The 16,448-nt window shown below is 39.0% G+C and overlaps 1 protein-coding gene across 1 annotated transcript in view; it reads left to right on the plus strand.

The window, feature by feature from the left end:
* LOC127218496 (SH3 domain-containing kinase-binding protein 1) overlaps positions 1 to 16,448 on the plus strand; it is a gene marked incomplete at its 3' end in the record, with an annotated part of 106,548 nt that overhangs the window by 55,992 nt on the left and 34,108 nt on the right. The window contains exons 5-6 of the mRNA XM_051179534.1: positions 6,208 to 6,282; positions 9,816 to 10,021. Of these exons, the coding sequence (XP_051035491.1) occupies positions 6,208 to 6,282; positions 9,816 to 10,021 (281 nt within the window). The remainder of the gene's footprint in view (positions 1 to 6,207; positions 6,283 to 9,815; positions 10,022 to 16,448) is intronic.

Below are 16,448 nucleotides of genomic sequence, written 5' to 3' on the forward strand. Positions count from 1 at the left end.
CCCAGGAGCTGACATTTGAGGAAGAGTGGGACACAAAGGCAGAGAGGCCAGACTATAGTTGGCATTTTCTTTGGGTCCGCAACCAGCTCCCAAATCATGAAATGGAGACCTTAGCTTAGGCTTGTTTCTAGCTAGCCTTTTAAAAAACTTAAATTAACTAATTTCTATTAATCTGTGTGCGGCCCCAAGGCTCATTTATCTCATCGACATACTGTCCATCCTGTTGTCCTGCTTCCTCCATGTCTGGTTGGCTGGTCTCTGGCTGGTTTCCCCTTTCTCTTTGCCCACCAGTACTGCTTTTCCATCCTCTGCCTAGCTATTGGAAGTTCACCATTTTATTAGACCAATCAGGTGCCTTAGGCAGACAATGTAAAATAGCAGCACATCTTTACATAGTTAAAAATGCAGCATAAACAAAGCAACATATCTTTATGTAGTTAAGGAAATGCAACACATCTTTCCATAGTTAAACAAATGCTGTATACCACAACACCAATCGCATGGTGATGTGGCTGTCGTGGTCAAGAAGGGCTTCATTGAAGAGTAGATGTGAAAATAATATCTTTGTTGCTTTGTGAATTGAAACCATGTCCTGAAAGAGAGAAGTAGCTTCTCTCTGTGTTGTGATAGTGTTTTTAGTACTTGTCTACACTCATGATTTGCTTCACCATAGAATTATGCTAAAATGTATATGTAACCAGACTATATTGCTACAGAGACTACATACTGATGGGATTTATCCAAACAGGACCTCTGATTTTTGAATGGCCTTTTTATTCTCTCTCTCTATCCTATTCACTAGAGAATAGTGTTAGGACTTTGGATAGGAGGGGAAACCCTCTTTTTTGTTTTGAAATAATTAAGATTCATAGGAAGTTATAAAAAGTAAACACTAACTGTATGGGGAAGACCCATGTATATTTTCCCCCAGTGATTAAATCACCTACAAAAAAATGTTTGCTTTTGTCCTATAGTTGACAGATACAAAATGTAGTTAGTGTACAAACAACATCTAACTTCTTTTGTCATGAGCCAAAATGTACTTAATCAGAATCTTTGTTTGATCAGCCTACTTAATAATCTTTGTAAAGGGCAATCCGTTTTTCTGCAATGATTGTTAATTACATGTCTCTGGGGCTAAGTTAAATCCTAATCTTTGTGTCATATTGGTAATTTTTAGAGATTACAGTACTAACATATAAATATTCTTTTAAGTGCTACCAGACATTAGTATGAGGGTTTTCTTTGTCATTACAGATAAAATCTGTATCCTAATATGGAGAGAGCATTGTGTGCAATGAATTCTTGTATATTTGTTTCACACATGTACACAAGCACTCCTTTCTTTGAATGTATGTTCTTTTTTATTTTATTTTTCGAATGTATGCATTCTTACCCATATATTTTGCAAATAATACTTGAAGTAATGACTTTTGTATGTTAATAGATGACTCTGATAATGGAAACATTGGCATTGTACTTAAAAAGGAGTATGTCATTGACTACTGGTATCATGGTAGGTATTTAATACATTCTTAATGAGCCCTTTATTACTTTAAGGAGGCATTTTTATCTTGAATGACAGGTAAACATTTCTAGAAAGTTGTTTTTCATACTCTCTTACATATGGCATTTTGTTCAATAGCTCTTTTTCAGGTTAATCTGGTCTGCCAAGGATAGAGTTTTAGCAGTCATATGGGTTGACTCTTAGTTGAGTAATAGCAGAAACTTTCTGCATATTTAAATTTGAAACTGTTTTTTTACACTTGGAACTTGTGACACTTGAGATGAATTTTCTCAAAAAGATTTTTATGAATCCCTAATTGTAGATCATTTCAAACTTAGGTAAAAGTATGAATAGTAAAAATAAAGAATCCCTATGTTCTGTCTTGCAGTTGATCAAATCTCAGCCTATGGCTAATTTGTTGACACTATCTCCCTTCACATTCCTGCTCTATTTTATCTTAAACATAATCCTAGATATTATATAATTTCACCCATATTTTAATATGTATCAATATAAAGGTTTCTTAAAGTGCCATAACCACACATAAACAAAGTTGCAGTGAGTCTTAAATAATTAAGCCTATGTTCTGTGTTCACTCTCCTCTAATAACCTCCTTTTGTATGGGATTTGTTGATGTGAATCTAGAGTCAGATAAGGTACATACACAGTGATAAGTTGACATGTATCAAATTTCTCTGAGTCTATCAGTTTCTCCTTCATAGTTCCTCCTTCTGTGTAGTCTGTTTGCTAAAGAAGACAAGTTTGTTTGTCCATTGGTTTCTCATTGTCTGGCTTGTGGTGGTTTTAATCTCCTTTTTGTTATTTCTAGAAATTGATTATTAAATCTAGGGATGTGAGTAGATTGAGTGGTGTGTGTGTGTGCGTGTGTGTGTGTGTGTGTGTGTGTGTGTGTGTGTGTGTTTCACATCTTCCTAGGTGGTACATGATGCTCTAGTTGGAGGTTCATCAGGTCTGACTGTCTTTCCTTTTGAACTCAGCTGTCATTGATTATCAGTAAGATATGGTCAGCCAGGGCTTACAGAGGGGTACCAAACAAGATTTAAAAAAAAAAAAGACTTAAATGAACTTCCACATATCACATTAATAAACACACATAAAAGATGTTTACTAAATTCAGTTGTTTTAAAACAAAACAGAAACATTTGCATCAATAGTAAGATGGAATCTTAAGATACTAGGTATTGATGGGAATTTTCTGGTCATTTGGCCTGGTGTCAGATGACAACACTTTTTTGCATATGGTAATTCCATTTCACCTGTGGCCTGGTTTATGAGTTAGAAGACCAAAATGACATGCAAATTTTCTATACATATTCTGGCATCACCTCCATTACATAAACATTACCTTCTCATGCAGCATCTGGTGAATTTCACACCTGACTGAAGTTGAATTTATTCTTACTACAATCATAGATGTTGACTAATTAATTACCTTTTTATCTATAGTTGTACATTTGTTCCAATTAACTAAATAATGCAAAATGGAGCTAATCAACAAATGTTATAATCATACATTATCCTGACTCTGGGATTTATTTGGACTTAGTGACAAAAAATTGTATGATCCAATTTCAGTATATATTTTGCCTCATATTTAAAATATATATGAATCTTCCATTTTAACAGTTTTGATACTACTTAATTTCAAATAATTGTTTTAAAACTATAATTATTACGTTTTAAAATCCTTGGACTGGAGTTATAACTGAGTTTTTAGAATCTTTGCCAAGTACGCACAAAGCCCTGGATTGGATCCCTAGCACTGAATAAGCTAGGTATGTTGACACTGTAATCCCAGTGTTTGGGGGGTGGTGAATGCAGGAGCATCACAAATTCAAGGTCATCCACAGCTACATGGATAGTTTAAGGTCAGCCTGAGATACATGAGACCATGACTCAAAAAACAATCCTATAATTACAGGAACATGGTCAATTATTTACTATAACCTTCTGAGGGATAAAACATATCTTTGTATATAACTATAATTTTCCATTTGAAATGAAGCTCCCATTTTCCCAGTTTTTTAATTTAAAATATTTAAATTGTGATACTTTGGTGACATGTCAAGATAAGACAAATATAAGAGGGGTTTTAAGAAAGCGTGGTAAACCACTTCCATGATACCAATATACTTTGAAAAACTCCATTCTGCACTATTATTAGACATCTTTCAGTTTTAGTATTTAGTGTCATTGCGTTTGTTGTGTTCTGTTTGCAGTAAAGAGCAGTTAACCAATAGATAAAACGTGAAATTTTAGGAAAAGTAAGATGCTAATATAAACATATAATTTTGCATCTGAATTTTAAAACTCTTCCCTTCTATAATGTTTGTTCCCTTCAAGAACTGATATTTAAACTGGCATGGTGGTTCACACTTTTAATCCTAGCACTCAGGTCACAGAGGCACTTGAATCTCTATGAGTTTGAGCTCAGACTGGTCAACAAAGCCAGTTCCAGAATAGCCAAGGCTACACAGAGAAACCCTATCTAGAAAAGCCAAACAATAACAACAACACCCCTGACATTTAATGGTCTTAGTAAAATATTCCCCACAGCAAGCAAAACATTGCTCATATGCTTAAAGTTTCTGATTGCCTGTCCCTTTGGCTTCTCACTCAGATAAGTGTACCTATGCATCCTTACCCAACCTAGCCCAGGCTGCCTCTCTAATTGCCTTGCTGGCAGTGGGCAGGGGAACTTTGCAGATTGGTTTGATTGATAGTGCAAGTATCAAGACAATGATCTGTCTCGCACTGGGATTTTCAGACTTGCTCCTGTGGCAGAGCACTTGAAAGCTCTGCTGCACTCAGGAGCATCATTGGAATGTAGACTCTTTTCTCTTATCCCACTTTGTGCTGACACTGAGAAGACTGCTGCTGTTCATTTGTAGAAGGCCTGTTCCCACACCAGCAGCTGTACTTTAGGAGGAATGGTGACATTCTTGAGGTTAAGTAGAGGAAAATCTTCTCAAATAAAATTTTGCTGTTAACTTGTTCTGCTTTTGGCTTGGAGATTCCCCAAGAAGCATGTGTACAAAAACTATTGCTTCCCTAGAATGTTCTTAATGTAGATAGTGATTTTTCTTTTCTTGAGACATGACATTACTTTTGTATCCCAAGGCCGGCAACTCAATATGTAGTCTCTGGGACCCTCCTGCCTCAGCTTCCTGAGCAGCTGAGGTTGCTTATGCATACCACTTGGGCCCACATATGGGTAGGGACTTGAATGCCTAACTTTTTTCTCTAATTGGCTGCAGCACAGATGAGCCATAGGGCAGATTTCCAAACCAGGGCATATTACCATTCCCTGTAACACATGGGAATTACAATCTATCTGATCATTCCTAATTGGAGTCATATATTGGGAGTAACAAGGCCTGGAAACTGACCTTATCAAGGTCCCTATTTTGATGGTGGAGCGTTTGTAAGGAGTGAGAGAAGTTGTTCTTTGCCCTTCCAGTTACACTTCCTATTTATGCTTTGTACCTTTCAACTTACTATGAAAGTATAAGCCTACATGCCTGTTTGAGTATTTAACTCATGAGCTTGAACAGAACTTATTTCTTTTAATAATACATTAATTAATTGAGATTATTTTTCAAACATTTTTTATCATCTTGTGCTGCTTATGATATTCTCTGTGTTGTGTTGTGTGTGTTGTGTGTGTGTGTGTGTGTGTGTGTGTGTGTGTGTATTTGTGTGTTGGAAAGGTGGGTGGGTATGTGTTTACTTAAGTTGGAGCAAGTCATGTATCTGTGTTCTTATGATCCAATGATGTTTGGGCTTTAGCTGTGTGTTCAGTCCTATGATTTGTATCAAAAATATGATATTTGAAGCTGGATGAGTCCTATGTCCTCAATGCTTAAGTAGACATTATTGATACAACAAAACCTCAATTAAGATGCTTCAAGCGACAGAGTTTCTCTGATATACTTGGTACTAAACCAAAGCATCCCTTCATGTTGGTATGGGGGCCAGTATTGGTTTTACATCTCACTAATAAAATCTCCCCTGTAGTTTGTTACTATATTGTCTTGCTTGAAGGTACTAAGAAGTGGCAAATATTCTGTTTACTCATGTTGCCATACTGGGATCAAACTTAGGGCCTTATGGATGCTTAGCAAATAATCTAGTAGTGAACCACACTCCTTGCCCAACAAATTTTCTGAGGAGGATTCTATACCTTGTTTAGAATGTTGGGACTTATATATCAGTTTTAATATGTGGATCTCTAGGGATAAAAGAAGCAGAAGGGCCAGGTCTGTTTAATGTGTTTGTCACACTCTCCAAAGGGAAGAGTGTGCTTCCCTGTTGAGTTAATGGAAAAATTCTATGAATTGGATTCTTCCTGATTAATTGAGGTTTTCCTGTTCTTAAGTTAAAATGTAAAATGGCTCCCAAGTTGTAATTGGGCATAACATACATGTGGCTCATTTTAGATGCAAGCCCCATCTGCTTATTTCTTCCATTTTGGTTACATGGGGACTTTGGGCTCATTCTGTAACATTCTTAAACTCTGCCTAATGGTCTTTAATTGCATGGATGAAGCTCTTGCAGCGGAGTCATTGAAGGCAAGTTCAGTTAAAGACTCTTCCTCTTCCTTCTTTTGCCATCATTTGCTCCTCTCTGCCCCCTCTCTTTTTTTTCTCTCCCCCTTCTCTTCTCTCATTCACTGTCAGGAAAGACTACCTTTGAAGGGACAATTCTGTACCGTGCTGCACCGGGAAAGACGGAGGGCCACAGACGCTATTACAGTGAGTGACTTTAACAGCAGGCGGCAATCATAAAGATAAGATCTGTGGGTTTTTATGCCACTGCGCTTTTCCTGAGCTGCCCGTGCTTATGCCAAATGTCTGCGTGAATTTCTGAACCAAGGACATGGGCTTATTTGCCTCCAATAAGTGCCATTTCCCTGGTGTGTGCTACGAGAGCATTCTCATCACGAACTCCTGGTGCTGTCTTGTTTGCTTTCTGCCTTTCTCATGTGTATGACATGTATGCATGAAACATGTATGCAGAGAATGAAGCAGTAGTTTTTGTCATGGCTATGGAGGATGGCTTTTGGTGGAGACATCAACTTCTCCTAGTTACTGCATTTTCCAAGTGGGTCATTTGTCATTTGTGTGTGGTTCAAAGAAAGAAGATTTTGGCATGGAAGTCCATTGCCAGATCCAGTGTTTTGCTTTGCTCATCCAGCTAATCACCACACGGCAGACTTCTTTTGGCAGAACCCGTGTGCAGCCTTTTATGTTGTAAAATAAGGCTGCCAAAAGTTGAAGAAATGAGGTGTATGAATTAATTTCATGATGCCCTTAGAACAATTCCTGTTACATCACAAGCACTACATATGAATGTGTCAAATTAAAAACCATCAAGGACTGATGGGTGATTATGAAACTAGGGTGAATTACACCACAGTGGACAATCGTTGGACTGGCAGAAGCAAACTTTAGGAGGCTTTGTTCTTTTTTTCATCAGGAGGGAAGAAGCTCCACTGTGGTACACATATATTCATATCCATGAATTATATACATACATGTGAGGAAAGAGGTTCAGACAAGAGCAGAATTTTCCTCAAATGATTGAAGTGAAGTTACTTTCCTTTCTAGTCCATTCTGAACAGGTGCACAATTCTCCTGCAAATGACTTAGCATGCAGTATGCTTCTTATGCTCAGCGGGGAGATCTGATCTTGCTCATCTCCATGCTCTGCCCTGACCATGTGTCTGAAAGTCACACCAGTATATAGTGGCAAAATATTAACATCATTTCCAAACCCTTATACATTTTTATACCATCTCTTCATGGGCCAGTAATGTACTCTTCATAAACTGGCCCCGACCTACATTCCACTTGGAAGGTTGAGCTGCCTGAGAGTGCCATCCAGCATCCAGAATATGATATAAGAAGATACCCATGATAAGCACAAGTAGATAAGAGGAGTACCCAACATGAAAGAACTAGATTTTTCCATTCTTTTTTTCCAAAGGGAAAGAACTAGATTTTTGAGTTATTACACCAGTACAAGTATTTAGCAGTATAATTTGCATTCTTGAAAATTATAGAATCAGTCTGCCAGAATTTCTGGAAGAAAAATCTGCCGTGTGTTTCCTTCCCAGGCCATGCTTGTGTGGCTGAATGACTGTGCATATATTCCCTGTAAAATGTATTATTTCTTACAATTACTAATGTAAAGTTCTTGAGATGAGCCTGAAGGCAGCGAATCCCTACAAATGGGAACTTGGTGAAATTAGGGTGAGAGTAGAGACCAGGTTATGGCTATAGCTAATGGTGGACTATAAAAAAATCCCCTGAATTTCTCTTCCTGCAGAACTAAAACAGAGACGCTCTACTTCATTTGCCCTGCTGCCTTCTGGTGGGGGTGGAGGGGGTGGAGGGGGTGGAGGGGGTGGAGGGGGTGGAGGGGGTGGAGGGGGTGGAGGGGGTGGAGGGGGTGGAGGGGGTGGGGGTGAGGGGACTGGTGGAGGAGGAGATGGTGGCAGGTGGTGGGGGTGGTGGTAGGTGATGGTAGGTGATATGGTTTCTTTACACCGTTTCTTTATTTCACTCTCAGTGGTTCATTCCAAAAATAAAAAAGAATATGCAAGCCATTTGTCACATAGAAAGAATCCATACAGAAAAATAAGAGCATGTTAAAGGGGAAAATGACACAATATTTAGACTCCCAAATTGTATCTCCAGCATGGGTATTCCCAGAAACAATGAACAGATAAACACACAAATGGATAGCTAATCCAGGGTTCTCCATGTTTGGACACAACAATCTCGTCCTGTGAAGTGCAGCTGGCCCCCTCCTTCTTATGTCCTCTGTTCCTGCTTACAAATGCTGCGCTTTAGTTAACTAAAATATGCAGTAGCTGTCTTCCCCCTCCCCCAACCTTTTGGCTTAGAAATACTGCTTTATGGAAAATGGCAGCAACAAAGGAAACCATTGTTCTACGGCTTTGGTTCTGAAAGCTGTTAGCAATCTATAATGACCTTTCTATATTTTATCTGTTTGCATTTAACGATTTTTCCTTGCTCTGAGATTTCCTCACTTAAACTACTTCAACATTTTATGATATTCTGTGTGAACAATTATTTGGTGTTTTCGTTCTTATGGACTAGGTTGCCATGGGAAGCTAATGTACAATTAATTGGCCACAAGCAAAAGAAATTTGATGTCATTCTTTAACCTCAAGGAAATTATTATGGTCAGGAGATACAGAATAAATGATCAAAAGCTTTAAAAGCTATCCTACACATATAGAACCTTGGAGAGATGGTTTAGTGACAGAATTTAATATTTAAAAAAAAAGTTCTTTGAATCCTTGCCTTTGCTGGCATAATTGATATCCTGACTACTGAACAAGAATATATACACAGAAATTAACAGACTCAAATAGGGTCTTCCTTTTAGGAACACTAGTGTGGGCAGAGCCTAGGGACCAAGCATCTGGGGAGGTAAATGTCGGTATTGTTTTGCTGATAACTCTCTTATATACCTCCCAACATACGGCACAAGGGACTAAAAGGAGGGTGTCATATCCCCAGTGTTTTCTTTCAGAAAAGATTCAGCTTTGGGAAGTATTGATTAGAGAAAAGAGGAGGACTCATAGGGTTAGGATTCTGACATCTGGGAAGACAGTTTTCTTTCCATCTTTAACAAACACCATTGTCTTGCTAGGAAACACTCTCGTCATGTCAAGTTCATTTTAATGTTTTCTTAGAGGAACATGCCTGCATGCATTTATTCCTTGTGAAGCCATCCAAAGAGATTTAAGTCTTTGGCAGTCATAATTTTGTGTGGTTTAATTGCTAATTTGTTGAAATCACTTTTAGCTTTACAGTTTCCCTTTAGGAAATGTTACCTTCATTGCTAATTGCTAATTTGACATGAATGAGAGAATTTCGAGGTGCAGGGAGGTATGGTACTTACTGAGTGGGAATGCCAGGTATGGGCAGGGAGGATTGGTATCACACAAGCCATGGGGAAAATTTTTGGATCAGAACCAGGCTTTGGCTGAAGCATGTAAAATGTCACATATACAACGAGATCAGCATGAAAGCAGAGTTTCTGAAGTTATTTTTATTCGCTGCTTAAAGTTAAAGACTGGGGGTAGTAAGAACAAACAAAACTGAGACAGCCTGAGTCAGCATACTCAGCACCCTGAGTACAGATGCCTTGTCACACTTTGAGAGATGGCTTCTGGCCACCTGTGAAGTTCTGCATTGTGGCCTCTGGCTGATTTCTGAGCTCTTTCTCTCCTCATCCCCACTGTTGACAGGCTTAAGAGAAACCACAGGCTCTGAGAGTGATGGGGGTGACTCAAGCAGTACCAAGTCTGAAGGTGCCAACGGGACAGCGGCAACTGCAGCCATCCAGCCCAAGAAAGTTAAAGGAGTGGGGTTTGGAGATATTTTCAAAGACAAGCCAATTAAACTAAGACCAAGGTCAATCGAAGTAGAAAATGACTTCCTGCCAGTAGAAAAGGTATGTTTGATAATTTCTGTTTGACTTCACTGTAATGTGGAACATCCAAAAGTTGGTCATGTGCTTTGACTTCAGTATCTTTCTTGTTTTCTGTTTGACATCCCTCCCTTGAGTTCCCCTTCTCTGCAGGAATGGCTTCCCTGATGCTTACTTCTTACCACTCTTGTGTTGGCCAGCTTTCCATAACTATAACAAAATACGACTTGAGATAATTTGAGTGTGTGATAGGACAAAATGGCTTACCTCCTGAGCTGGATAGTGGTGAAGGGATAGAGTTGGAATCGTATAATCTCCTTTAAGGGCACATGGCCAGTGACCTAAGGACCTTTCACCAGGTCTCAAAGCTTTTACAACCTCCTGATGGTACTACCCTGGATATTAGGCCCAACCCACAGAACTTTGGAGGACTTTCAGGAATATATATCTCCTTTTAAAAAAATGTTTCTCAGGATGCCTTTTCAAACCGTTCAGTACTTCTCCATCTCCCTTCCAGAGAAGCCCCTTATACCTGAACCCAGCTAAATATATGATCCTGACAACCTTCAGATACCCTAAAATCTCTCTCTAATGCTTTGTGCTCAAGTGTGTTGATTGTGTTTATGCAGTGGAGAAAAGCAATTGTGTGGATATTTTTTTCCCCTAAGAGTTAGGTAGAGACAATTTCTCCTGTGTGTGTGCAGGAATGATGGATACAGCTTGTGTTCTGACTCCCTGGGTTGCTCCCATCAGAAAGCTAGCTGTTTTCTTCTGCTTCTGGTTCTGGGCTGGTGAGAAGCAGACAGCATGTTGCTGCTGAGTACACAGTTGCTATGGTAACCCACCCAGAGACATAGCTCTGTGGCTACTGCTGACGTCTACTGTGGTATACTTTTGAACATCATATCCTTGCTTGGGAGTTGATAAATACTGTGGAATTTTCCAAATTATAATAAGCTACACTCGCGCTGTGCTTAAGAAATGTTTGTTAATTTGATTTAGTGCTAAGTTTTTGTTTTGACTCTTGTGCCATCAGGTTTGGGATAGGGTGCTGGCAACATTTCTAATTCAGGTTTATCATTGGCTTGTGATTTTCATTTTTTTCAGTGAGGTCAAATTGTAAAGGTTGCATCAGCATCTGCAGCTGTAGAACCTGCACTATCCACCCAGCCCCTGGCAATCTTCCATAGGGCTAACAAATATTAGAAACAACTCCTATGGGTGGGGGGCATTTTGGAATTTAGCATCTTAGAGAGAAGGCACAGAGGGGGATATTAGAGCATGCTTCACTTAAACTCTTCCTTGTTGAGGTGTCACTGAACCATTGTTGCTTTTTCACTAATCAATATATGATGTTTCCTATGACATGAAAACTGAAACTATGTTGTTAGTGTGTGAACTTATAATCACATTTTTGTTTCTCATGGCCACATTCAGATCCCATGAAGTAGCCACAAAAGAGTGAGCACCCACCTTGACAAAGAGTGATGGATGGAGTTTTTCCTCCATTTTATTCAAGTATTTGAAAAGAATAAGATCATTGACTCAATTAAGGTGGCATGATACATATGTACCTACACACACACACACACACACACATATACACGAATGACTTATTGCTATTAATAATATTTCTTTTAGGTGACAATAATATATTGAGTTATTAATAGTGATATCAGTGTTAAACATAAAAACTTTTTCTTTCTGTCTCTCCCTCTTCCTTTCCCTCCCTCCCTCCCTCCTTTCTCTCTCTCTCTCTCTCTCTCTCTCTCTCTCTCTCTCTCTCTCTCTCTCTCTCTCTGTGTGTGTGTGTGTGTGTGTGTGTATGCACACATCTGTACATTTGGAGAAATGTGATGTTGGTGTCAGAAATCTCTATTCTCTCTACCATATTCATTGAGTCAGAGTTTATCAGTCAAACCCAGAGTTTAAAGTTATGGCAAATCTCACTAGCCAGCATGCTCTGCAGATCCCTGCATTCTGAGGCTGGAATTACAGTCATGCAACTTTTTCAAGTGTTATGGGGATCTGAAATCTAATCCCCTGCTTGTATGGCAAGTGCTTTACTGCCTAGACATTTCCTTAGCCCCTGTTTATTAATTCTTGAGATGAGATCTCAGTATATGACCTTTGAACCCCTGGGCTTAAGCAACTGCCCCAGCCCTGCAAGTGCTAAGACTATAGGTATGTGTACCTTCTTGCCAACTACTCCAAGTTTATGTCTTAGCACATTTCTTTCAAGAACAACAGAGCTTTATGGTTCTCTATCATTTCCACCCAGGGATTCTAATTCCTATCAGTGTATCCAAATCCCCAAAACATCCTCCTCTTCCCACAACTTTCCCCATCTCAGATGAAGGCAGTGCCATATCTCTTTCCTTTATTTCCTTGAGGCTGTGTCTGACTAATTGATTAGGAAACCCATCGCCTCTCCCTAACTATGTCTAGCATCTGTATCTCATCACCCTAATAGGGCTCTTTGTTTCTTTTCACTGTTGCACACTGTGTACATGGTACATACTTATGGAAGGTAGAATGTTTTAGATTGTATTAACATGGTGCTTTGGAGATTACAGACATCTGTAGCACCTGAGAACTGGATGGAACAATAGACCAGGTGCACAGATGAAAATGAAGCAGTTGTATGGTTAACAGTTTTTTTTGTGAAATTATATATATATATATGTGAGAAACCATAACTTTATCAGAGTTATGTACTGTGTGTGTGGTGGTGGTGTGTGTGTGTGTGTGTGTGTGTGTGTGGGTGGGTGGGTGGGTACACATATGTGTATCCTGATTCTTGGTTTCATGCAGAGTGACACCATGTGTTAGAAGTTCCTTTAATCGTGTGAAGCCTTGGGAGCAAACATAATCTTCCCAGCTTGCTTGAGTGGCTGCAGGCAATGTTTCTAACATCTGAAATGATTTAAAACTGTCTCTACTCCCTGTTGTTGGTGCAATGGGTACTTGCATAGATTTATGGAGCCATTATGTTATTACACAATCTGGCTTGAGAGCCGATGAGTGTGATGCTGTTTTATTAATGTACAACCTGGTTCTCTTCACTTTTGAGAGGGTTTTGTATTTAAAGTTTATGTTTAAAGAAGAAAGTTTCTCTTTAAAAATGGGGTTTGCTGCTTTGATTTTGCAGAAGAAAATTGGATCTTGCATGACAGAATTTGGTATGTGAAGCCAAAGTATGTCACCCATTTAGGGTGGGACAGTTGATCCTCTGACATGGCTGATTTGATAATTTGTACAAGGAATGGAGGGATCTGACAAAGACTCTCCCTCCTCCTTCCCTCCCCTCCCTCCATCCCTCTCTCTCCCTCTTCTTGTGTATGTGTGTGTGGGGGGGGTATGAGTATGTGTACACACAGGGGCCAGAGGTCAACACTGGGTGTCTTCCTCTCTCTGCTATCCACATCTCTCTCATCTCTCCACAGGGTTTCCTCGCAGAACCTAAAGCTCACTTGTTGGCAAATTTGAAGCCTCAATATGGTGCATGTTTTGTCTGTCTCTACCTCCCAGTGCTGGGGTTACAGATGTTTGCTGCCATGTCTGAATTTTAAGTGGATACTGAATATCTGAACTCAGGTCTTTATGCTTGCATGGCAGACATTTTACCAACTGAACCATCTCCCAAATCCCTGTATATCTGTTTAATCTATAACATTCAAATCTAACGATTAGAGGGGAGGTACTAAATAATAGACCTTTACCTACCCCGAAAGAAAGAAATAATGAAGCCAGGCTCGATGCTATGCACCTTATTCCTAGCATTCAGGAGACTGAGGCAAGAAAATTCAAGGCAAGTCAGTTACAGTCATTCTGAGCTATATAGAGACTTTGTCCCAAAACAACAAACTAACCAGCAGACCCCAAAACAGTGAATATTATTATTATTATTTCTCTTATTAAGATAGAAGGAGAGATCCCCATATACACATCTTTTTTTAATACTACAAAATGGATATACCTGTGAACAATTTGTGTAATGTACCATTTAACTGGAATATTTATAGATGAAATGATATAGAGGAGACAAAATTTGTGGTGAATTGATAATTGTGCTTTGTAAATTCAAATTTTGTATAGCCAAGGATGACCTTGAACTTCTGATCCTCCTGCCTCTGCCTTTCAAATGCTGGGATTGCAGGCATAGGCCATCTAGCTCATGAGTGGTAGCTGTTGAAAGTGAGTGATGCATACATTGGAGTTTGATACATATTTCATTTTTATATATGTTAGAAATTCCTTTAGTAGAGATTACAGGAAAGGAAACTTTTGGGGAACTGTTTCCATTTGAATTAAGCTAAGATATAAGCGTTAATCTGTCAGGACATGGAGAGATGGCTCAGCAGATTAGAGTACTTGGTGGTGAGTCACTCAGATGATTTCTGTCCTTTAAACATGTAGGTAAAGGAGTGGCAGATGTTACAACACTTGTAAATAAGTTGCAGATACTTGCATGAGGTCCATGACCTAACTTGGTATGGCTTTTTATATAGAATGGTCCTTGCTTTTGGTGCCAACTTATTTATTCCATGTTTGGACTCTATAGTCATGACTAGTCTTGGCTCCTCTAATCATTTTGGAGCCAGTCTTTTTAGCCAGGTTTGAAAAGATATATTGGAGCATTATAGTTTGGCAGGTTGGTAGTGTGTAATGTTTTTTTTACAGAGAAACCTTTTAAGGACCTCTTTTCTCAGGCCTTTCTAGTTTAGTTGATTTCCTTTCCTGATTTCTGACATCTCTTTCTTGAAAAGATTTTTTTTCTATTTTTCTACTAGGATTTATTTGTGACAGTCTCTTTTTCAACTCCCATCAGCTTGAATTTCATTTATAGAATTACAGTGACTCAAATTAACACCTTTATGGTATCAACATTGAAGCATTTGTTTGTGGCAGAGAATTAAATTTCAAATTGTATGTAAATGGAATTTGTAAATCAATTGCTTCAATCAGCCAAATTGCAGTTAAGAGTTTTAATATTTTCATTCGCATCTCTGGTAATCTTTTTTTCCATTCTAGTAAAAAGTAATTAAACTTTATAGTAGAATTAGACCATGTAAGTACCAGGTGACAGTCATAGCTGGGTAAGGTAATACATGTCTGTAATTCCAGAAGAGCAGAGGCAGAGGCAGGGGATCACCGCAAATTAAAGACCAGCTTGGTCTATATAATTTCTAGGCCATCCAGTGTTACATAGCAAGACTCTATCTCAAGCAAAGTATTGACCTCTGCTGCAAATAAGAGTTTTGAGGCAAAGAAGAATGCTCAGCAGGCAAAGACCCTTGCCATTAAGCTTGGTGACTTTGATCCTTAGGACCCATATGGTGGAAAGAAAAAAATTAGCCCTTCAAGCTGTCCCCTGACCTCCATACAATGTGCTATGACACTTGCATACACCTCTGTGGCACTTGTATATACCACCCCCTCTCTCTCATACATGCACACCCCTCCTCAATCTCTCCCCCTGCTCTAAATATAAATTTAAAAGTAAAAGTCTTAGTCTCTTTTCTATTGCTGTGATAAAACACACAACCAAATCAATTTAAAAGAGTTTGTTTGGGGCTTAAAGTTAAGAGAGCAAATCTGTGACTATCATGATGGGGAACATGACAGCAGTCAGGTGGGCATGATACTAGAATAGTAGCTGAGAGCTAACATCTTGATCCTCAAGTAGGAGGCAGAGAGTGATAACTGAAAATAGTGTAGTCTTTTGAAACCTCAAAGCCTACCTCAGTGACATATCCCCTTCCAAAAGGTCACACCTCCTAATTCTTCCCAAATAGCTCCACAACCTGGGAACGAAGTATTCAAACATATGAGCCTAAAGGGACCCTTTTCATTCACACTGCCATAATGTCCAATCCTTTAAAGAGAAACAAGCTCTGGTGAGCCCCAGGAGCTAATATATTTCTTGAATAATAAAACATGACAGGATAATATTTTATAAAATATCATCTTAAGACTTAAAATTTAAACTATTGGATATTCCTTGTTTGGATGGGAAGATAAAATTATGTGGCATCTTTAGATTGGAATTACATGAATCTTTAGATTAGAAACTCCATGGCTTTCACTGAGCAGATCATATTATGATGCACCCTGGTTAAATCAAGTATATGGAGTTTTCAGACTTCACTTTATTTATTCTCATTGTACCTGAATTTCCTTGACTAGAAGTGGGAGCAGGGTTGGTAGGGAATTTGAAACAGTATGACATGGTTAAAATTATTTCTAATCATGTGTGAGTCTCTCATGAGCCATGTGCCCTATGTTAGTGCAGGTGCCCATAGAAGTCATAAGAGAGTACTAGGTCCCCTGGAGCTGGAGTTACAAGTGGTTGTAAGCTGCCTTTCATGGGTACTAGCCATAAAACTCTGGACCTCTGGAAGAGTAACATGTACTCTTTTAAGTACTGAGCCATCTCTCCATCCCTGGG

Source organism: Phodopus roborovskii, unplaced genomic scaffold (genome assembly GCF_943737965.1).
Source record: "Phodopus roborovskii unplaced genomic scaffold, PHOROB, whole genome shotgun sequence".
Classification (NCBI taxonomy): domain Eukaryota; kingdom Metazoa; phylum Chordata; class Mammalia; order Rodentia; family Cricetidae; genus Phodopus; species Phodopus roborovskii.